The 24,044-nt window shown below is 41.2% G+C and overlaps 1 protein-coding gene across 5 annotated transcripts in view; it reads right to left on the bottom strand.

Moving 5' to 3' along the window:
* csk (C-terminal Src kinase) overlaps window positions 1-24,044 on the bottom strand; it is a 131,129-nt gene that overhangs the window by 11,048 nt on the left and 96,037 nt on the right. For all 5 annotated transcript variants that reach the window (XM_059946593.1, XM_059946595.1, XM_059946594.1 and 2 more), the window contains 7 exons: window positions 23,483-23,596; window positions 21,159-21,271; window positions 11,427-11,646; window positions 5,173-5,266; window positions 4,871-4,936; window positions 4,009-4,108; window positions 2,890-2,980 (listed from right to left, as the gene is read on the bottom strand). In XM_059946593.1, coding sequence (XP_059802576.1) covers window positions 2,890-2,980; window positions 4,009-4,108; window positions 4,871-4,936; window positions 5,173-5,266; window positions 11,427-11,646; window positions 21,159-21,271; window positions 23,483-23,596 — 798 coding nt within the window. The remainder of the gene's footprint in view (window positions 1-2,889; window positions 2,981-4,008; window positions 4,109-4,870; window positions 4,937-5,172; window positions 5,267-11,426; window positions 11,647-21,158; window positions 21,272-23,482; window positions 23,597-24,044) is intronic.

The raw sequence follows: 24,044 nt of genomic DNA, 5'->3' as shown, positions 1-24,044 counted from the left end.
CTAATAATTTTTTGGAAACAAATTCATAGACAAGAAGATTGCTTTTAAATTTATATCCAGTTTTGATCTTCAGCTCAAAAAAATAGCCCTGTAGCGGTATGCTACATGCAGCGCTAAAATTACGACACAGAGTCAGTAACTGCAGTCGAAGGAAAAAACTTTATTCGAAAACTTCAGCCTCACTTTTAAGCCTCTGTCAACCGGCCCCCCACGGCGCAGAGGCTCCAAAGCTCTGTGCTCGCAAACCCCCGTAGGCTATCTAATTGTGAGTCGGTTCGGATACGCTAGGAAATGTGTCGCCACATAACACCCCCCCCAGAACCGGCAATACACCCCCCAATGTCCACAGTCTGGGCCAGAACCTGCTTGGGAGGTCGGCCTCTGCGCCAAGGCGCCGGAAACTCGGCCGGTTGCGCCAGGTCCACATGGGCCGGCTTGAGGCGGTCCACCGTGAAAACCTCCTCCTTCCCCCCAACGTCCAGCACGAACGTGGACCCGTTGTTCCGGAGCACCATAAACGGCCCCTCGTATGGCCGCTGCAGCGGTGGCCGATGCCCGCCCCTTCGTACAAACACAAACTTACAGTTCTGTAGGTCTTTGGGTACGCAGGTCGGGTGCCGCCCATGCTGTGAAGTGGGTATGGGGGCCAGGTTACCGAGCTTCTCGCGAAGTCTGCCCAGGACTGCTGCGGGTTCTTCCTCTTGCCCCCTTGGGGCTGGTAGGAACTCCCCGGGGACGACCAGGGGCGCGCCGAATACCAACTCGGCCGACGAGGCGTGCAGGTCGCCCTTGGGCGCCGTGCGGATGCCGAGTAGGACCCAGGGAAGCTCGTCCGCCCAGTTGGCTCCTCGCAGGCGGGCCATGAGGGCCGACTTCAGGTGACGGTGGAAACGCTCCACTAGCCCGTTCGACTGTGGGTGGTAGGCAGTTGTGTGGTGCAGCTGAGTCCCCAAAAGGCTGGCCATAGCTGACCACAGGCTGGAGGTGAACTGGGCGCCTCTGTTGGAGGTAATGTGGGCTGGTACACCAAAGCGAGATATCCAGGTGGCGATCAGGGCTCGGGCGCAAGATTCGGAGGTGGTGTCGGTGAGCGGGACCGCCTCTGGCCATCTTGTGAACCGGTCCACGACAGTCAGGAGGTAACACGCTCCGCGCGACACTGGCAGGGAGCCCACGATATCCACATGAATGTGGTCGAAACGCCAGTGGGCGGGATGGAACTGCTGCGGTGGGGCTTTGGTGTGCCGCTGCACCTTGGCCGTCTGGCAGTGCATGCACGTTCTGGCCCATTCACTGACCTGTTTGCGGAGTCCGTGCCAAACGAACCTGCTGGAAACCATCCGGACAGTTGTCCGGATGGAGGGATGCGCCAAGTTATGAATGGAGTCGAAAACGCGGCGCCGCCATGCTGTTGGGACGACCGGACGGGGCTGGCCGGTGGTGACGTCACAGAGTAGGGTCCTCTCACCCGGGCCCACGGGGAGGTCCTGGAGCTGCAGACCGGAGACTGCGGTCCTGTAACTCCGAATCTCCTCATCCGCCTGCTGTGCCTCTGCCAGTGCCTCAAAGTCTACCCCTTGGGAAAGGGCATGAACAGTAGGGCGAGAGAGCGCATCCGCCACGACATTGTCCTTACCCGAGACGTGCCGGACATCCGTCGTGTATTCAGAGATGTAGGACAGGTGGCGTTGCTGGCGGGATGACCAGGGGTCGGATGCTTTCGTAAACGCAAAGGTAAGCGGTTTGTGGTCCGTGAACGCGGTGAAGGGCCGACCTTCTAGGAAGTACCTGAAATGCCGGATTGCCAGGTAGAGCGCCAATAGTTCCCGGTCGAAAGCACTGTACTTAAGCTCGGGTGGTCGCAGGTGTTTGCTGAAAAACGCCAGGGGTTGCCAGCGACCTGCGATGAGTTGCTCCAGCACCCCACCGACTGCCGTGTTGGATGCGTCCACTGTGAGGGCAGTAGGGGTGTCCATTCTGGGATGTACTAGCATTGCGGCATCCACCAAAGCTTCCTTCGTTTGAACGAAAGCGGCGGCGGACTCCTCGTCCCAGGTAATGTCCTTGCTCGGACCCGACATCAGGGCGAACAGAGGGCGCATGATCCGGGCAGCTGAAGGGAGAAAGCGGCGGTAGAAATTGACCATACCTACGAATTCCTGAAGGCCTTTGATCGTGGTGGGTCGGGGGAAGTGGCGGACCGCATCTACCTTAGCGGGCAGAGGGATTGCCCCGTCTTTAGTAATTCTGTGGCCCAGGAAGTCAATGGTATCGAGTCCGAACTGGCATTTGGCAGGGTTGATTGTAAGACCGTACTCACTCAGTCGGGCGCTGTGTTCAGAAACCTGGCAGTTTCAACGAAACCGCATGAACAGAGGCAGCGTCGGTCATTTCTGGTCCAAAAATCGTCTGGACCGTCGGGGTCACCAATTGTAGCGGTATGCTACACGCAGCGCTAAAATTACGACACGGAGTCGGTAACTGCAGTCGAAGGAAAAAACTTTATTCGAAAACTTCAGCCTCACTTTTAAGCCTCTGTCAACCGGCCCCCCACGGCGCAGAGGCTCCAAAGCTCTGTGCTCGCAAACCCCCGTAGGCTATCTAATTGTGAGTCGGTTCGGATACGCTAGGAAATGTGTCGCCACAGCCCTACCTTTATCAATCTTGTACTCAACTTTCCAACCCCACCCTGTTTTGCTCAGCTTCCCAATCTAAGCTTGAGCACTGATACACTTACCTTGCCACAAACCTAAATCAGTAAAAGTTCATTCCATGCACATTAATAGCCTTGCAGAATACACGGAAATCTTGGATTCTGAAATCACAAACTACACGTCTACTGCAGTGATCAGTACCAGTCCTTCGTATATCCAGTAATTAAATACTTACTTTTGCCATGTACTCTGTTACAATGTACAGTGAGCCACTTTCTTCCACGATGACACCCAGCAGTTGAACTAAGTTTTTGTGGCGAAGTTGCCTGTGTTAACAAGAAAGTTAGTTTGGTACTTGGCTTTACATTAGAAAACTCAACAAACTCAACTCAAAGCAACAACGATCAAGATTTCTTTTTTTAAAAATTGACTCTTCTATGATGAAATACCCACTTATATTTTTATTGTTTAATATAAGAGACATTCAAAGTGCTGCTGTTACTGGAAGAAAAGTCTAAACACAATTTGAACTACTAGCCTACAGGATCTCACTCTATTCCCACCATAAACTAGCCATTCATGTTTTGGTACTGAGCATTTGTTTAGAATATTTCAGAAGATAATTAGATATTTTACAGAAGTGTTAAACAATAACTCCTAATATTGAACTAAATTAGCAGAGTGAACTAGGAAGTAAACATGCCAGTTGAGTGAAAATGAGTGGATTCTAAGTCAGTTAACCAAAAAAAAAGAATTTATCCTCCCATACTTTCACTTCCCATAACAATGCAAGCTGAGATGTGTGTGCTATTCTCTGCACACAATCTAATATATTGCTAGCTGCAAGAACATTAAGATAGGAGTGCAAATTGGCCACCTGGCCTGTCAAGCCTGGTCTGCCATTTCATAAAATCATGGCTGATCTGACTGCAGTCTCAGCTCCACACAGCTGCCTTTTCCCCATAACCCTTAATTCCCCAAATATGCAAAATTCTGTCCATCTTAAACGTAATGAGGCAACTCTGCTGCTTCTCTGCACAGAGTATTCCAGATTCACCACTGTCTGGTAAGAACAGTTTGTACTCATCTCTGTCCTAAACCACTGAATCTTGAGGCTGTGTCCCCTAGTTCTAGTCTCACCTACCAGTGGGAATAACATTCTGCCTCTGTCTTATAAAATTATAAAAGGAATAGATACTTCCCTTAACATCATACCCGTAAGATTATGGTGAATATATAGCTCAGAATTTAATACTAAAATTTACTATTTAAAAATCAGACATCAAGGCTTTAGTTTAAAACCATAAACTACTTAAATGCAGCCAGACTGCACAGGATTAATAATAAAACTTACGTCATCACAGATGCCTCAGCAACAAATGCTTGCGCAGTTGCATCATGTTTAATGCATTTGACTGCAACTTTGTTTCCTCTATATTCACCCAACATCACATCTACAGATAAACAAAGTTTAGTTAAAGGAGCAGTCTAGTTAACAAGCAGAGTTCACCATTTCAAAACGTAGCACTATGGTGGGTGGAGAGTCTTAAAAAAACAGGGAAAGAAACAAGCAGCACAGACAGTGAAGTCTGGCAAGGACACTGTATGTTCTTGCGAGATTTGGAACAGTGGATGGCCAACAATGAATATTAGCCATGCTTGAATCATTAGTGGAGGGTGGAGGCAAGTTCTCAAGCTCTGGCACTGCTCCAAGGTAGCAGAGCACGTAGGAGGCAGTGGTCTTTGGTTTGTTCTTTTAAACTGAAGTTTCATCTGTCTTGTCCAGTGGTCAAGAGATCTCAAGATTACATCTGAAGAGCAGTGAAGGGGAAGTACTTCTGAATGTTCAGGCTGATAAACACTTTGATAACCAAGCACCACCCATTTTCTTGGTGCTTCAGAGAGATACAAAATAGAGGGGTGTCACATTCTCTGAAGACACTTAAACCTCCCATTTTGAGAATGGCTTACATATGCAAGATGTTGATGTATATGCTAAGCAACATCTATCTGAATTCTGGCCTTGTTACTGGCTAAAAACATCATGAAATACTAATTGGCAAGGGCAGACTTTACGTGGCCATCTTTCAACAGAATAAAAAAATATAGTAGTCATCAATACAATGCAAACTTTCAAAGTATACAGCATTTACAAATGAAACACCAACATAGCAGGATACAATTATACATCAGAAATTATTAATGGGAATACTTGCCTCCAAATTCTCCTTTTCCTATTGTCTGTAATAATTTGAGCTCTCGCATATTTAATGACCACCCACCTACAAAACAGAAGTTACATTTAAAATAAGGACCAGAGGCAATCACTAATAATAATAATTAGGCAGCCATTTACAGACATCAATTTTTTGCAGATTTGCTATTAATTCATTTATTTAAAGCAAGTTGCCAACTCTTCAATACAAAATAGCAGGAGGATTCTGATGAAAAACATCTTTTGAACATTTTTGTTACAGATTCCGAACAAAACCACCCAAGCTCAAACTTTTCCACTCACTTCGAGAGAATTCATCCTGTGCTGCCACTGTTCCTTCCATGAGTTTGGGAGTGATGAGACGGGTACACAACCCATCTGCATCCAAGGTGTAATGCTAAGAACAGAAGGAAACAAACAGTAAACAGGTTAACATAAAGCTGTTAGCACTGCTTGAGGCACGGAACCCTGCAGCTAACCTGCTGCACAGGCTGGACTTTTCCCTCAGCTAGTAACATGCAATGAATACTTGCTTTGTCCTGGGCCCAGCATACAGATGCAACCACAAGAAAGGTGTGCCAGTCTTTACTTCCCTTGGAGTTTAAGGTGGTTCAGCACATCATCAAACACTCAAACTTCTACAGAAGTACTGTAGAAATTATCCTGACTGGATACCGTATCACAGTCTGATATGGCAGCTCCAAAGGGCACAAACATGGGAAGCTGCAGAGTAGTGGAGTTGGGCTAAATCATCACAGGCTCAACCCTCCCCACATGTCGCAGCAACATGCTAAGATCCCCACGTCTGGGCTATGCCATCTCACAGCTACCATCGGCCAGAGATATAGGCACCTGGCGCTCAAACCGAATGGCACAACCTTAATACTACAGTTTAGCAACACTATGACCACTTTGATCACTATTTTTCCTGCGAATGCTGCTCAAATGATGCTATGTGGCTGTGATGCTGGATGCAAGTTGTTCCAAGCTATGATTTAAAGCCACGTTAATATTCACACTGCAACTTCCATTCTAAAGCTCTGTTTTTATCAGCACTACAATCATTGCACAACCTTCAAAGTTTGAAATTTCAAAGTAAAATTTGAAAAACTACCCAAATATATTTGTTTTTACAGTATCAAGTGAAATCAAGACATCTGTAGACAGAGCAATGACACAGAAGCTTCAGTAGTAATCATCACCACTGACAACCTGAATTACTACAAGGCAGTGAAGTATCTAGAATAGGTAGAAAAGGTCAAAGTAGTGACACATTTCACAGAGAGGGCAGGTTAGATTGAACTTCCAAAGGCAATTCTCACAAATGCCAAATCCAGGATATCCTGAGGCTCTTGTCTCACTGCTTCAATACTGGACCCCGAAGTTCTATGCCATAAAATTTCCCTTACTGAGTGTTAGTTCGACTGAGCAAATGTTCAACACCGCCACTTCAACAAAGAGAAATGGAGACAGATCATTAAGTAATTTACATATTTTACAATCAAGTTAAAATACATTCAGGTAAAAAAATGGGTAGCACAGTAATATAGCAGCTAGTATAACACTATTATAGCACCAGTGATTATCGACTGGGGTACAAATCTTGCTGCCATCTGTAAGGAGTTTGTATGGTCTTCTATATAACCATATAACAATTACAGCACAGAAACAGGCCATCTCGGCCCTTCTAGTCCATGACGAATGCTTACTCTCACCAAGTCCCACCGACCTGCACTCAGCCCATAACCCTCCATTCCTTTCCTGTCCATATACCTAATCAATTTTTTTTTGAAAAAGTGGGTTTCCTCCATTTTCTTCCCACATTCCAAAAAGCGTACAGTTAGGGTTAGTAAATTGTGGGCATGCTGTGTTGGTGCCAGAAGCATGGCAACACTTGTGGGTTGCCCCTAACAGAATCCTGAGGACTGACACAAACTGGCACATTTTACTATACATGTCCATGTTTTAATACATTTGAGAAAAAAATCCTCTTCATATTTTTTAGAATGCAATTTCAAGTGTTCCGATTTTAATTTGAATATACAGTATTTATTAATACAAAATATATTTTGTATGTTATGATATTATGAACATCAGTTACTCAAAAATTGCAAACTGCTTCACAGCTTAACAACCAGTTAAATTGTAGAGGGAGCTGTCTCCGGGCTAGGACTTGCCACTTTGAGCAGGAGAGTTCAATACCACAGGGCGTAGCCCATCGAAAACCAGCTTTCAGAACTTGTTGTTCAAGTGAGGGCAAGGAGTACCTGATGCTCACTGTGCTTTTCACTGATGGAGGTCAACAGCAACATCCCAATGGCCAGGTATGGCCCGTGGGCTTTACACGCATCACTATCCAAAAGAAATCCTGCAATTTTATGAGAGTAATTCAACCACTTTGTGCTTTTTTTTAAATCTTACAACTGCCAGTATGTTGTTGACTGGATTTCTTTCAAGCTTATTACCAGAGTATGTATGCAGTATACAACCCCAAGGATTGTATTAAATCGATCAAAATCTCCAACAGCAGAAACACATTTAAAAGAAAAAGATGTAAAAAAAATTGAAAGTAGCAGCTTTGTGAACTGACTGCAGTATGTCCCCCTTGGTCATGCTGTTCACTGGCAGCATCTTCTTCTAGAATAACAAATGCTAAGTTGTGTTTTAAGAAAAAGGGTTTTAAGGGAAGGAAATGGAGTGGCAAGATGAAAGTGTTATACCTCAAGGCATACAATTTGAGAAATTGCCCACCTTTACTTTTGTACATTTTACTTGCCCCTTTTGTAATATTGCTTCAGCAATGTCTTGTTACTGAAAGACATATTTATGAATGCAGACCTCTTTTATCCAGCAAAGAGGTCACTTGAAACCAGCCTCTACAAGTAGTCTTCAAAACTGGATAAATATCGGAAATATGCAGCAAAGATGGTGTTGGTTTACGGAAATTTTTTTGATCTACAGAAGAAATACTGCAGACCTGATAGTCTCATGTATTGGATTAGAGTTGTTTGATTCCACCTCCCCACTCTTAATATAAAGGCACACAGAAAATTGACTTTTCATCTTGACTAATTATACCTAAAGAGAACAATTCTTCTGGAATAAAAATAAAACTAACCTCCTGAATAACAGAAGTTTAGTTCCCAGGGACTGCAATTGGTATATTACTAACGACTAACATAACCCAATTCAATTGAAGATCTAAATAGAGCTTGTTTGAATACTTTTGTAGCCATTTACCTGTTAATCAGACAGAACAAGTCTCACTCAGCACTAAGTGGTTCCACACAAGGTTTTACTAGGTGTTATGTGAGATAACAAGGTTAAACAAAATGTTAGCTTTCAAACACAGAAAAATGTAGCTTTAACTGCAGATGCTCAAGATCCAAAAAATATTTCTACATGAATAATCAAGACTTGGAAAATGTTGGAAATACTAAGCAGGTCAAGCAGCATCTGTGCTTTAAGTATTTCCTGCTTTGTTTCAGATTTCAAGTTGAGCAGGGAATATTGGTTTTACTCATTTAGAGGATAAGCATCTTGTTGACAAGCCAAGCATTTACTGCCCATCTCTAAAAGATGACATAACTATTATATCCTCCAAACTGCTCTTCTGATTTAGAGCCAAACACAAAGGATTAGTGGTATTATTTCTGTGTGTAAAATGTATATGTGAATTATAAGTAGCATAATTCCACCTGATGCTATTCTTCCTCAAAATTATGTAGCAGTATCTTTGGTGTGTAAATACAGTGCATTAGCTGGTATGCACTATAAGAACTACACACCAGCAATGGAAATTTGAGGCAGCAGTCATCCAGGAAAGGTCAGTCTATTCCATCACACAACAGGCAGATGACTATACAAGGTGGAAATACTTTTCAGGAATCAGGTGGTGAGATACCTACCACAGGATACACAGCTCATGACCACTCTTGGTGTCAGTGGTTAGAACTTACATTTCTGATCAAAGGTGTTAATGTCACAGAAGAGAGAACTGGACTCTCATGTGCCACAATAGGACAGACAGATGGAAGAACAGGCACAACAGGCAGTAACTAATATACGACAGTGTCATTTGCTTCTCTCATCGGCTTATGTCTTAATGTCATTCAGAATCAGGTTTGTTATCACTGACAAAGGTGAAATTTGTTGTTTTGCAGCAGCAGCAGCAGCATAGTGCAACACAAAATATTAATACAATTTGAAAGAAGAAATATAATAAGTAAATTAGTGGAAAAGAGCAAAATTGTGAGGTAGTGATCATGGGCCATTCAGAAATCTGAAGGCAAAGGGGAAAAAAGCTGTTCCTAAAACATTGAGTATGTGTCTTCAGGCTCCTGCAACTCCTCCCTGATGATAGTAATGAGAAGCCGGCATATCCAGGTCATGCAGGATGCAGATATGCATCGCTTCGTTGAGCCATTGCAAATACAACTGAATATTACAGTGAGCATACTACTTACAAAATGACAGATAAAACAGCTGAAGCTTGCTGAGGAATTCCGTCAGCAATGAAGAGTTAAAAGAAACCACAAAGCTATTTTCTGACATTTAACAATGGTCATTGGAAGTTTTACTAAAGTAACAACACTGGAGAAAGTCAGTGGATCAGACACCACCAATGAAGGGAATTAGACAGTCAACATTTTGGGTTGAGAACCTACATCTAGACTAAAAGATAGAGGGGAGATGGCCTGTAGAAAAAGTGAAAGGAAAGGGCGGAGCAAGAGCTGGCAGATGATAATTGGATTGAGGATCCAGATTCTTGGGACAAGAAAACAGGATGCTTTCTAAGTGGCAAAGCTCAGGCAAAATGTCAAAATCTTGAGACATTTTGTCCACCTGCATAACTATAAGACTTAGAACAAGATTTTAGGCATGGAATTCATATCCAAGCATTTCAGTTGAAGCTTCTTAAGAACTAAAATATCAGATGATTGACTAACCATTTATAGTTGGACCAAGAATACCTGAAAGGCAGTTGGCACCAAAACTATAATTTATCGATCATCAGATGTCATGGAACAAATCCAAAGATGATCCACAGCTCCCAATGACTCACTAAAACAATCTGGGATGCTATGATCAGCTGCTTTTCATTAATTAACAAGAACTTTTTTTTATTGTGTTCAATTCTGGTCACCTCATTATAGGAAGGAAGTGGAAGCTATGGAGAGGGTGCAGAGGAGATTTACCAGGATGTTGCCTGGTTTGGAGAACAAGTCATATGAAGCAAGGTTAGCAGAGCTGGGACTTTTCTCTTTGGAGCATAAAAGAACGAGAGGGGACTTGATGGAGGTCTACAAGATTATGAGAGGCATAGATAGGGTGAATAGTCAGTACTTGTTTCCCAGGGCACCAATAGCAAACACCAGAGGGCATATGTACAAAATTAAGGGAGGGAAGTTTAGGGGAGACATCAGGGGTAAGTTGGTTTTTTTTAAATATATAACAAAGGGTTGTGAGTGCCTGGAATGACTTGCCAGGGATGGTGGTGGAGGCCAAAACATTAGGGGTATTTAAGAGCCTCTTGGACAGGCACATGGATGGATGAAAGAAAAATGGAGGGTTAAGGGGTAGTGTGGGTTTAGTACTTTTTTTTAAGGATTATATAGGTCGGCACAACATGGAGGGCTGAAGGGCCTGTACTGTGCTGTAGCGTTCAATGGTTCTAACTTTACTGCTACATTGTTAGAGTAAATAGCTGAGGATTTTAAGTACCAAATTCATTAGATACTGAATTTTAAAATATTACTCATTATTTCTGCACCTCAGACAAAATAATGGCAAAATGGCAACATTTAAGAATAACAGAATGAGAATCAGGTTTAACATCACTGGCATATGGTGTAAAATTTGTTGTACTGCGACAGTGGTACACTGCAATGCAGAGAAATAAAACCTATAAATTACAATAAGTGTATAAAAATAAATTAAACAAGTAGTGCAAAATGAGAGGAAAAAAATTACCAAGTGTTCATGGGGCATAACCTGACTTTAGCCACTTATAGAAACACCTAGCAGTTTTAACCTATCTGCACAATATACCTGTAATCTATAACCATATAACAATTACAGCATGGAAACAGGCTATCTCAGCCCTTCTAGTCCGTGCCGAACGCCTACTCTCACTTAGTCCCACTGGCCCGCACTCAGCCCATAACCCTCCATTCTTTTTCTGTCCATATACCTATCCAATTTTACTTTAAATGACAATACCGAACCTGCCTCTACCACTTCTACTGGAAGCTCATTCCACACAATGCTGGACAATTTGACTGAGTAGTTAAATCTCAAATCTACAAGTATTATATAAACTAACTGGAATACCATTAACTTCGAACAAGAAAAGTCTTTGCAATGTTGTCCTTATTCTATTTTAACATATCTATAAATTGAATATTTTGAATTAAATAAAACAGTATTTTAAAAGTTGCACAGGAAAATCAACACACCAATAAGAGGACTGAAAAAGATGCGTTATTATTTGAAACATATTAAGTTTCAAAATAGTCTTAATATAAACTATTAAAAGTTATTAAAATCCAACTAACCTCTACCAATTGCATCAGGTTGTCAAAATAGGCTTCTTCATCGATGCTGAGCTTGCTTTCCGAATAAATGATTCGGTAATGTTCCACCTTCCCACTACAGCTCACACACAGTGTGTAATCTCCAGGATAGTTCGTACTTTCCCGTACCAAATATAAACCGTCTACAGGTGGATACAGTAGCCTCTCAGCTTGCTCACGAGTAATTTTTCCATGAAACCAGCTACAATACACAAATCAAAAATGGACTGTTAGGATACTGCAGGCAAAACAATCACCAGAAAAAGTAAACACCAAGAGATTCTGCAGAAGCTGGAAATCCACAGTAACACACACTGGGAGGAGCTACAGTGGTATTCAACTACAACTCCTTCGAACTCATCTGTGCAAACTGCTTAATTTCTACCTTAATGTCTCTTTTTCCTATTCAAGGTGAATAGGGTTCTTTTAAAGACCCTGCCCTAGAGCTACAGACAAACTTCAGCTCTCTGTAATGGTAGAACCTGCTCCTGGGGCTCATTGACCAGCCTAGAAGACAAGCATGCCTTCAGTGTTCCAAGGGTCTGCAGCTCCAGGGATGAGCAGATTCTCTGTCATTACCACCAACTGAAGTGCTGTGGGAGAAAACAGAACCTCAAGAAAGAATTTGTCGAATGTCTAAAGGATGGCTTTTTATAACATCTTGTCGTTGAGCCCACTAGGGAATCTGCTGTGCTGGAATGGGAGTTATGCAATGATCCGGAGGTGATAGAGAGTTTAATGTTAAGGAACCCTTGGGAACAGTGATCACAATCTGATAGAGTTCACTTTGAAATTTGAAAAGGAGAAACTAAATTCCAACATGTAGCTATTTCAGTAGAATAAAGGAAATTACAATGGCATGAGAGGGTAACTGGTCAAGGTTGACCAGAAAGAGACACTAGCAGGGAGAACAACAGAGCAGTAATGGCTGGAATTTCTGAAAAATGAGGGAAGTGCAAGACAGATATATTCTAAATAAGAAGAAATTTTCAAATGGAAGAACAACAACATTACCATGGCTGACAAGTGAAGTCAGAGCCAAAGTAAAAGCAAACGAGAGGGCATATAAGGAAGCCAAAGCTAGTGGGAAGAGAGAGGATTGGGAAGCTTATAAAAACTTTCAGAAGGAAAAGCTTTATTCTAATTTTCTTAAATGAGTTTTTACAATGCAACAAAAATAAGAGGTTTATACAGTGCTAAACAAATATATCAAAGTACAGTTAATAACAATTAAGCAAAGCACCCATATTAGAATCCTATAAAGATAGTTACCACCTCACCCTCTCACTACCCAACTCCAAGCCAACCTTACAATATCCAAAAAAGTTAATCAGAACTATATCACCACAGAGCTGTATTTATAAAAAGGAATATTGCCTACTACCTAAACTATAATATGTTTACATATCAAAAAAAACCCATAAATCTTAACCATAAGAAGCTGGAAGTAAGGGATTTAAATGCAAAAGAAAAAAAAAGGAAGGGATGCACCCTTAATCTAAACAGGCGTTATAAAAATATTCAAGAAAAGGTCCCCACACCTTTTGGAACTTTGTATCTGAATTAAGTAGTGAATAATGAATCTTTTCAAGGTCTAAGCAGGACATAGTGTCTCTAAGTCATTGAGCATGGGTGGGAGGGGCAGCATCTCTCCACCTAAAGGCTGATCTATACTTGTGTGTATGGGCTACGCCACAGCCTATGCCACAACCCTGATTTTCATTTCTGTGTCGCTCTACGCTGTAGCGTGTGCCAAAATGCTAGTTGGCAGTGGGGTTTCAATGCCACTGTGTTGAGTTTCTTCGTGAGAGACATGGATGAGGAAATGCACTTCAAATATTTTCGCATGTTGGCAGGTACATTTGACGATTTGGCTAATCTATTTCATATCGGTGTACGCACAGCCTACAGACGTGGTGGAGAACAAGCAACCGGAAATGTGTAGGAGGAAATGTGATGCTACCAGGAGGACCAATCACAGTTGTTGCAGTCTGCGTTGCTACGATGCGTGAATAACTTTTCTGGAGAGGTGCACTTCACCCTACTGTGTAGGGTACGCGATACCTACGGTGTCGATGTGACACACAAGTATAAATCAGACTTAAGGAGGACTGCACGTCTGGCCAAAAGAGGAAAAAGACAATATACGATGCTTAGTCAGTTAAATGCATGTCAGCTTCTCTCAAAGTACCGACAAAGGCTGTTAAAAGTATATAAAGGGTAAAAGAGTCGATATAAAACCAACAGAAAATGATGCTGGAGATATTGTAATGAGAGACGCACAGGAACTGAATGCATATTTTGCATCAATCTTCACAGTGAAAGATATCTACAGTATAATGGACATTCAAGAGTGTCAGGGATGTGAAGTATTTGCAGTGAAAATTACAAATGAGAAAGTGCTCAGGAAGCTGAGGTTGGATAAATCTCCTGGACCTGCAGGAAAGCACGTTCAGGTTCTGAAGGAAGTAAATGGAGAGATTGCAGAGGAATTAACGATGATCTTTCAAGAATTGATAGATTCTGGCATTGTACTGGAGGACTGGAAAATTGAAAATGTTACTCCGCTATTAAAGAAGAGTGGAAGGCAGCGGAAACTATAAATCTGTTAGCCTGACAGTGGTTGGGAAGTTATTGGAATCAATAGTTAGGGATGAACTTAGAGTACCTGGGGGCACATGACAAGATAGGCCAAAGACAGCATGCTTTCCTGAAAGGTAAATCCTGCCTGACTAACCCACTGCAATTTTTTGAGAAAATTACAAGCAGAGTAGACAAAGGAGATGCAGTAGATGTGGTGTACTTGGATTTTCAAAAGGCCTTTGACAAAGAGGCTGCTTAGCAAGATAAGATCCCATGGAATTACAGGTAAGTTACTAGCATGAGTGGAGCATTGGTTGGTCGGCAGAAAACAGAGTGGGAATAAAGGGATCCTATTCTAGCTGACTGCCGGTTACCAGTGGATTTCCACAGGGGTCAGTATTGGGACCGCTGCCTTTTACGATGTATGTCAACGATTTGGACTATGTTATTAATGGATTTGTGGCTATATTTGCCAATGATACAAAGATAGATGGAGGAGCAGGTAGTGTTGAGGAAACAGAGAGCCTGCAGAGAGACTTGAATAGTTTGCGGGAATGGGCAAAGAAGTGGCAAATAAAGTACAATGTTGGAAAGTGTAGGGTCATGCACTCTGGTGGAAGAAATAAACGGGCAGACTATTATTTAGACAGGAGAGAATTGAAAATGCAGAGATGCAAAGGGACTTGGAAGTCCTTGTGCAGGATACCTTAAAGGTTAACCTCCAGGTTGAGTTGGTGGTGAAGAAGGTGAATGCAATGTTGGCATTCATTTATATAAGTATAGAATATAAGAGCAGGGACATGATGTTGAGGCTCTATAAGGCACTCGTGAGACCATATTGTGTGCAGTTTTAGGATCTTTATTTTAGAAAGGATATACTGACATTGGAGAGGGTTCAGAGAAGATTCACAAGAATGATTCCAGGAAAGAAAAGGTTACCATATGAGGAATGTCTGGCAGCTCTTGGGCTGTATTCCCCGGAGATCAAGAGAATGAGGGGAGGATCTCATAGAAACATTTCGAATGTTAAAAGGCCTGAACAGATTAGATATGGCAAAGTTATTTCCCATGGTAGGGACAAGAGGGCCCAACTTCAGGATTGAAGGACGTCCATTTAGAACAGAGATGTGGTGAAATTACTTTAGTCAGAGGGTGGTAAATCTGTGGAATTTGTTACCACAAGTGGCTATGGAGGCCAAGTCATTGGGCGCATTTATAGCAGAGATAGATAGGTTCTTGAATAGCTGGGGCATCAAAGGGTATGGAGAGAAGGCAGGGGAGTGGGGATGACTGGAAGAATTGGCTCAGCCTATGACTGAATGGCAGAACAGACTCGATGGGCTGAATGGCCTATTTCTGCTCCTATATCTTATGGTCTTATAGGAACACCCGATCAGCACTTGGTGAATTGCACACACTCCCTCTTTCTCTCATTGGTGAGGGAGAGTTCGCCACTGACTCTCGAGTTGGAGAACTCGATGCAGCAGAATTTAACACCACAAATCAGTGAGTCGTTTGCCGTTACTGGTCTCCCCTCCTGCTGTGAAAATGGGATACCTCTCTGTCCCTTTGTTCAGGAGAGACAGCCTGTGGTATGTCGAATTGTCGGGGTGAACGATCTTTTTTTTTGTACTGGAGATCAGTCTTTCTTTGGGGCTTTGCTATTGCTTGCTTGGTGGGTGGAGGGTGCTGATGCTTTTTTTGCTGCTGCTTATGTGTGGGAGATGGAGTGGGGGGGCTTTGGGGTTCTAACATTTGTACTGTCACTCATTCTTGGGGCACTGTTTTCGTGCATATCTGTAAAGAGGAAGAATTTCAGGTCATACATTGTACACATTCTCTGATATTGAATGGAACTATTGATGTTGGAGAAACTCAGCAGGTCGTGCAGCATCCATGGAGAGGACTTAACAGCCAATATTTTGGGTCAAGACCCTTCATCAGGACTGGAAAGAAAGTGGGAAGAAGTCAGAATAAGGTGGTGTAGAGGAGGGGATGCAGTACAAGCCAGAAGGTGAAGGTCATAGTAGGAGAGAATTTTATTTGGTGGGGCACAATCTAATTATCATACTGGGTTTTTTTGGGTTATTAAATTAGAAAAATGATTCTGTAGCAGAGGGCAGGAGTAGTTTGGAACCTCTGCAAAAAGGAATTGATACTGTTAATGCGGGTCAATTGTTAGATAGATTGATCCCAAAGGGAATTACTGTGTCATAGTAGCATTACAAGTGCACAGATACAAATATTAGAAGAAAAGTAGGAAGAATAAAAAATAAGTTTCTACAGTCTAACAGGAGGGGAACATCACTTCCCTGGCTATAGGTTGAATTATTACAGAGTCCAATGGCCGAGAGTCAGGACAAGAAGTACCTCGTATAGCGCTCTTTGGAACAGTGCAGTTGTCATAGTCTGTTACTGAATGTACTCCTCTGTTCTGCCAAGGTGGCATACAGAGGGGGAGAAACATTGTCCAGAGTTGCTGGGATTGTCCGTGGGGTCCCTTGTTCTACCACAGCCTCCAGTTTGACTCCGATAACAGAGCCAGCCTTTCTAATCAGTTTATTGAGCCAGCTGGCATAACCCATGTTGATGCCATTGCCCCAGCACACCACCACATAGAAAACTGTACTGGTGACAAATGTCTGGTAGAACGTGTGAAGTAGAGGAGTCTCTGGCCCTTCTTGTACACAGCCTCTGTGTTGGTGCTCCAATGCTGAAAGAAAATGGGGAGGGGGCGCACAGAGGAGGTGGGGAATGGCACGTAAATAGAGTTGGGGCACAGATCAGCCATCTCATGGGCCATTTGACCCATACCTGCTGGTATTATTTAAATTTCAACCACATTGTCCTTGGAAGAACATATTCTTGAGAACTAAAGAAATATTCCCACCAAACTTCTTTGACTCACTTGGAACACAGTTTATAATAGTCACCCTACAACACACTTTACTATGAAGTTGCACCTTAAAGATGATGATTTGAATTGCTCCATTTTTAAAAAAATCATCAAGACCACTCTATTTCAATCACTGGTGAATTCAACAATCTTAGAAGACTTTTCATCTAGCTATATCAGAACCGTAGGTCATCCATCTGTAACTTTGGTTCTATTTTTCTTCTACTACATGAAGATATTTAATACTAGTTTTCATCAGTACGGCCACTAAATTCAGGAGTTAGGACACCATGTTGCAGTCGTACAAGACATTGTTGAGACTGCATTTGAAGTATTGTATGAAGTTTTAGTTGCCCTATTATAGGAAAAGTATTACTAAGCCGGAAAGAGGGCAGAGAATGCTTAAAAGCATTTGAGCGCATGAGTTATTAGGGGAGGTTGAAATTTAGAAGATTGAGGGGTGACCCAAAAGAGGTTTACAAATCATGAAGGTCAGAGGCTGGGTCAATCATTGATCAAATCTAGATGAAATGTTGCATGGATGAGTTGGGCCAAAGAACCTGCTTCTATACAACAGTACTCTGACTCTGAAGGCTGGACCATGTATTCCACAGCTGTGGATTTCACACTCTAACAGTTCTGATTAAACTAGATGACTTATCTACATCAGGGGCTCCCAACCTGGCTCCTTGCTCAATGGTATTGGTCCATAGCATAAAAAGATTGGGAACCCCTGATCTACATCTTATCCCCATAATAACTATGGCCTCATTTAATTATAATGATTCATTTCATCTTATCCCTTTTCTCCAGTACAATCTCTCAGCAAAACTGGTCATTTTTTCCTGAAAGGTCTTTGCACGTCTTCACTTCTCCAGATGCTGTCTAACCTGCTTAGTATTTCGAGCATTTTTACTTTATCCCAATGCTTAAACTTCCTGTAATTCAAGTAGATTAACCAAATAACAATCTTTGATGGGTTTTTTTAATATACAAGATAGAGATAAAACATTATGTTTGATTTCATTAACACAGTGTTTTGCTATCACAAACATGGCTACAGGTTGCCAGCACGTGGTGTAGTGGCATTCAGCACTAGACTTCAAGGTGAGTAGTCCCGGGCTGGAATCCAGCCAGCTCCTTGCACCTTTTCCATCCACACTGGGTTGAGCGTTGAGCTAGCAACTCAGCCTTGTAAAACAGAAAATACTAAAGAAACAGCAAGGATGATGCTGATGTGCCACAAGGAGTGGAGAGGAATTAGAAAAACACAACATACCTAGAGCTCAGTACAATTTCTTCATTGTAGAAAAAGCCACATACAGACTGAGCAACCACATTGTTGAACACTTTAGACCATCAACCTGACTCTGAACTTGCTTCTTTCCACTTCCTTTCCAACCTTTGGTTTCGTAGCTACAATTGTCTATCACTTGCTCAAAGATGAAGATAATCTCCATACATTTAGCTCATTTGCAAGTGCCCTCCTCTTACCTGCATAATGGCAGCTAAAGAATTTAGATCATTGCTTTTCATACTTCTCTGCATTACTTTAGAAGTAAAAAAAAGATCTTATAGTACCTCTTCATTTATAATGCTCTTCAGCAATACTTTATTCTTGGGAGCAACCTTCACATGCTGTTAAGCCAAGATCTTGTCTCTCCACTATATTCTTCCACTAGAGCTTTTTTTTGTGTATTACAATGTACCACTGCCACAAAACAACAAATTTCATGCCATATGCAGTGGGCGACAAGGTAAGGTAGCGGTTAGCACAATGCTTTATGGTACCAGTGACTCTGATTCAATTCCCACTGTTGCCTATAAGGAATTTGTATGTTACCCCATAATGGAATGGGTTTCCTCTGGGTGCTCCGGTTACCTCCCACAGTCCAAAGACATACTGGTCTGTATGTTAATTGGTCACTATAAATTGATTAAGTCAGGGATTGCTGGGCAGCATGGCTTGAATGGTCAGAAGGCCCTATTCTCAATAAAATTTTTTAATAAATTAAATTTGATTATGATTCTGCCCAGGTTCTGGGTTTGAATAGCTGTTCTCCTTAAGTGTCCTCTCCAAACCCAAGACATAACTGAACACCCGTCAAGAAGCTGGTGTAAGCGTTTGTCAAGTAGGCATTAATTCTGGATGAATTACATCAAGCTCCTGTTAATCAATAATAATGGCAGCTGAATCAGAAGTACAGGAAGAATGCTACAACAAAAAGCTGTCATCATAATTCCACTCAGTGGCCACTTAAGTATACCTACCTGTACAGTCGCTTGTTAAATCACATATCTAATCAGCCAATGTGGCAGTAACTCAGTGCATTAAAAGCACGCGAATATCAAGAGGTTCAGACCAAACATCAGAATGGGGAAGGAATGTGATCCAAGTGACATTGACTGTGGAATGATTGTTGGTGCCAGACAGGGTGATTTGAGTATCTTAGAAACTGCAGATCTCCTGGGATTTTCACAAACAACAGTCCAGAGTTTACAGAGAATGGTAGGAATAAAAAAAGATCCAGTGAGTGGCAGATCTGTGAGTGAAAATTCCTTGTTAATGAGAGAGGTCAGAGGAGAATGGACAACATGCTTCAAGCCAACAGGAACTCAAATAGATGGGTGCTACAACAATGGTGCGCAGAAGAGCATCTCTGAATGCACAACATGTGAAATCTTGAAGTAGATCAGCAGAAGACACACTCCAGTACCTAATAGTGGCCAGAGCATATTTAAATTTATTTTTCATTTTTTAAAAACTATGTTCAAGTTCCTTCCAGAAGCATTAAACTTCAGCAACTTCTGGCTGTGACTAACAAAACAAGGAAAACAACTAAATACTTTGTTAATCACACCTTTTCTGGCAAATGATCATCTCAAGTAATAATCTGTAACTTCCCTTTGGACTTGAAAGCAATTCAACATGGCAGAAGCGAGGTGAGGCAGAGCGGCATCCCATTGCTGAGAACAAGGACCTGAGGTTCGATCGATTTAAGCGCTGTGTCAAAGGCCAAATTGAAGCAGTGAGGTCCGGGCACCATAGTGTATCGATTCGAATGAACTCAGTGTTTGGATGGAGACAGTGCTGTGCTGAATCGGAAAGATCAGTTACTGGCCAAATCAAGGAGGCAACGCCCAGACCTCTGAGTGCATCAAGGCAATTGAACCTGATGCTTGGACATCATCAGGCTAGATTGAAAAGGCAAGGGACAGGCCAGTTCGGATCGTGACTTCACAAGGTCTACTTGGCTCTGTGCTGAACTATGAACTCTTATGGAATGCCAGTATGCCATTTGCTTGCTTTATTTTTCCCCTCTGCATATTGGATCTTTATTTTTTAAATGTATAGGTTGTTCTGGGTATTTTGTTTTGTGGCCAAGTCTTAAAAGTCAGCCACAAAACAAATAACCCTAAGAATCTACATAAAAAAGACCACTGAATCTCAAGGTTGTATAATGTATATATCCTTTGATAATAAATTTACTTTGAAACAGAAAGTAAGACAATTGCTAGAATTATGGGATCAGCAATCAGCAAAATACTAACTGATAAAAAAAAGCTTATAGCTATCTTAAAAAATAAATCTGAAGGCAAGATCTTTTCCATCCAAAGGATTAGCCTTACCTTTGGTATCATTATATTTGTGCCTTCTGCAGTTATGACAACTTATTAGAATACTGGCAAAGTCAAGATGGAAGACAAAGTGGCAAATAGACCTGTTCAACCTCTAATGTACAAAATCTAGCTTCAGGAGGTTGCATGTTGAAAAGCTTACAAATGCAGTACAGAGTCATTTTAGGAAAAGTATATCCATCATTATGCCTTTGTTATACTTCATTTTACTATTTCACAGGACTTTTGTTACATCAATTGACCAGATAGCGATTCTAGCCAGTAAGCACAAAGAAATTAAAGACAAGCAAGATTAGATAGAGGTCAGTGTATCGATTCACAGCAGCAGACTCCAAATGGATGTGAACCATATTAACTGAGCATTCCAAAGACGGTGCTGTTGGCTTCACACATAAAATGACCAATCTGTACTATCCGGACACAAGACACCTGAATTAACTGCACTGGTTTAACCTTTTCTAAGAGTGACCATTCCTGTTAGCTTTGCCTTGAATTTTGAAAGGATAGTACATATTGATCTTATTAGGTGTCCATTCCATATTAACATTTGCATTCTCCAGTCTGTTGATACAAGACCACACAAACCATCTACTTACGGCATAAGGCTAAGCTTGGCTCCAGACTTAACTCCTTCTCTCTTTTGGACATAGTTTGCAGGGATAATTCCTTCTTTACCTATTTTGCTTTTTGCTTTGTACCAGTTGGGATCCTTGAAAACAAAAATTACAAGTAACAATTTAAGCTGAGATTACTGGAACATCGATACAAATGATAAGCAGAACGCAGGGACAGAATGAATTTAATTCGTCACATATGCATAATGTACACCAATACCTGAATAAAACTGTACAGATATTGACAATATAAATATTTGATCTTGATGCATTTGCCGATTTTTTGAAAAGACAAATCTTTACTGGTCAATAAGATATCAATTCCCTTTTCAGGCTTCTCTTTTTTACATCAAGATTCACTCCAATTTCCTCTAAATGACACAAATATTAATATTTAATGTTCAATTTGGTGACTATTCACTGCTTAATATAACCAACTTTTAACGATGTTCTTCCAAAATAAACAAATTTTGAGTTCCAAGTTGATGAACGAGTTTCTAAACATGCATTTATCATTTTAAATTGGAGAATAGCCTTAATGTGGAAATTTAAATTTTTGTCCATACCATACTTAACATTAATATCTAAAATTCTTATACCAGATCTTGCACTATTTCACTCAACACCTCTAAAATTAAAAGCATAGTTACTTCAGCATAATTTGAGGTCTTGTTTGAATTAATGCAACATACTGTGGACTCAAGCAAAAACAAATCCTAGTTGGGACCACAAACCGTCACAGATGGAACCACAACTCATTTAAACGATTACACTCAGACCTTGCTTAATACTGAGGATGCGTTCTTCGGAGGTGAAGTGCAATGTAAATCAGCACTATTCAGAGTCATTATAATGTTATGCAAATGGACATGTACCCTGGTTTTTAAAAAACAAACAAACCAGAGATGCAGAGATACACACAACAATAGATGGGAGTCAAAAACATGCAAATAGGTCTAACTTATACATCAGTGGAGCAGCAACATATTGCGGTAGCAGAAGGAAGCAGGTGGTGGTTAATCTTAGAGCAGGGACTGGACTATAGGTCCTCCTCTAACTTTGGCTTCTTCTTCAAGAAGGCATCAAGAATTGACGCCTTTTTTTTTAAAGTTTTCTCTCATGAAGCAGTTCTCGGTAGCAGGAAATCATGTTGAGAACACCTCTCTTTGCCTTATTGCTTTGCTCCCAGTCAGGGTCTTTTCTGATGAACATTGCAAATTTCGAGGAGGAGCCAACAGCAACTTGACACTCACTAGCTTCCAAGCACCATATCACTTACAGTTTTATATCCATACTAATGCTTTTCCCAGACATCTTAGATGTACTGTCCTCACTGGAAGTTGCAGGCAGTTTTCCAGACATTGTGGGTGGGGGGAGAAAAAGGAATAAATTGGCAGGGGAGGCAGAGCGTGACCTAATACACAATTGGCGGTGAGTGGATCAGAACGCATGTAAAGTGTTCTCATTGACTGATTGAATGTTTATTATAATGGCGGCCGCTCAAGAAGTTTTAAGTGTTGTTTAGAATGAATTTTTGTCATTTAAAAAAATTTCAATAAAGAATTGAATAACTGCATTGTAACGATCGCGCTATGTGTGGTAACGTCATGCGAGATCTGAGTGTATTCTTTCTCAGAATCACCACTGCACTTCACATAACCCAAAGAATCCAATCTAAAAGCTACTCTTCAACATCATATGAATTTGATTTAAAAAAAAGGACATTGTAAAACAATAAGGAAATGAAAGGGTACATTTGGCAAATTCTCAACTTTAACTTGACTCAAAATAGAGCATTACAAACCATTTTATTTTACACAAAATAAACTGCTTAATCAAAAAAAACGCATGATTAAACCTACATCCTGTATAATGTGAATTTTCCTTTCAACCACCAATTCATGTAGTGCCTTTAAGTGATAATAATTTGTTCACTATTGCAGTGGGAATTATACGCCACTGATTTCAATCACAACGAGGGCATGAATTGCTATTTGTTTTAAAAGCCACTATTTGAATTAATAAACAAAGTAAATCTCGAAAACCATTTTGGATATTAAATCATGCACACTGATCAGCTCAATTTTAGTTTTCTTTATAGCTCATGACTTGTAGGGAGGTGGCCCACAGTGCAGCACGAGTTTAAGAATGGCATGGAAGCAAATGTATCAATTGATAATCTCAAACATCAAAATCTGCAAAAAGGACTTTGTAGGTAGCAAACATTTTAGAGTAACCATTGAAGATTAATGACTCTCTGATTGGGATTCCACTGTTCCCATGGAAACAATAATGAATTCTATTACCTTGGTAACTGATATAATGGTGAGAACATCGCCTTTGCTAAATGGAAGGTCCTGCTCTGCACTGCCACTGAAATTGTATTTGGCTATACACTCTGTGCCTGATGCCCATATTGTCTGCAAGAAAATAGGGTACAAAGTGATCATAAAGATAAGGATTTCAGCATCACATTTTCTTCAAAAGCACCTACTGAATTTATCCCAGCAAAGCATTTTTTTTTAAAAAAAATGTATCAAACTGCATTAAGCACTCTTTACGAAACCCAGCATTTCCACAATTATACAACAGCCAATGTGCTCTTACCCTGCCCTTTTAGAAATGTACCTTGACACATTGCAATCCAAACATGCTGCAGGCAAGAGTACCCAGATGTATATACTAACTGCTAAGGGTTAATCACCAGACATACTACAACAATAGAAGGCAAATGCCCGTAACTTTATACTTAATGCAAAATTGACCAGAAATAAAACAGGTGGAACTCATTCTCTAACATCATGAACACTAGCATTTTACAGATGTTACTACGAAACATGTCACTACATGGCACATAAAACGTACTGT

The sequence above is a fragment of the Hypanus sabinus genome, chromosome 21 (genome assembly GCF_030144855.1).
Source record: "Hypanus sabinus isolate sHypSab1 chromosome 21, sHypSab1.hap1, whole genome shotgun sequence".
Classification (NCBI taxonomy): Eukaryota; Metazoa; Chordata; class Chondrichthyes; order Myliobatiformes; family Dasyatidae; genus Hypanus; species Hypanus sabinus.
Note: the sequence above shows the minus strand (reverse complement) of the source record. Positions and strands in the feature narration are given on the sequence as shown.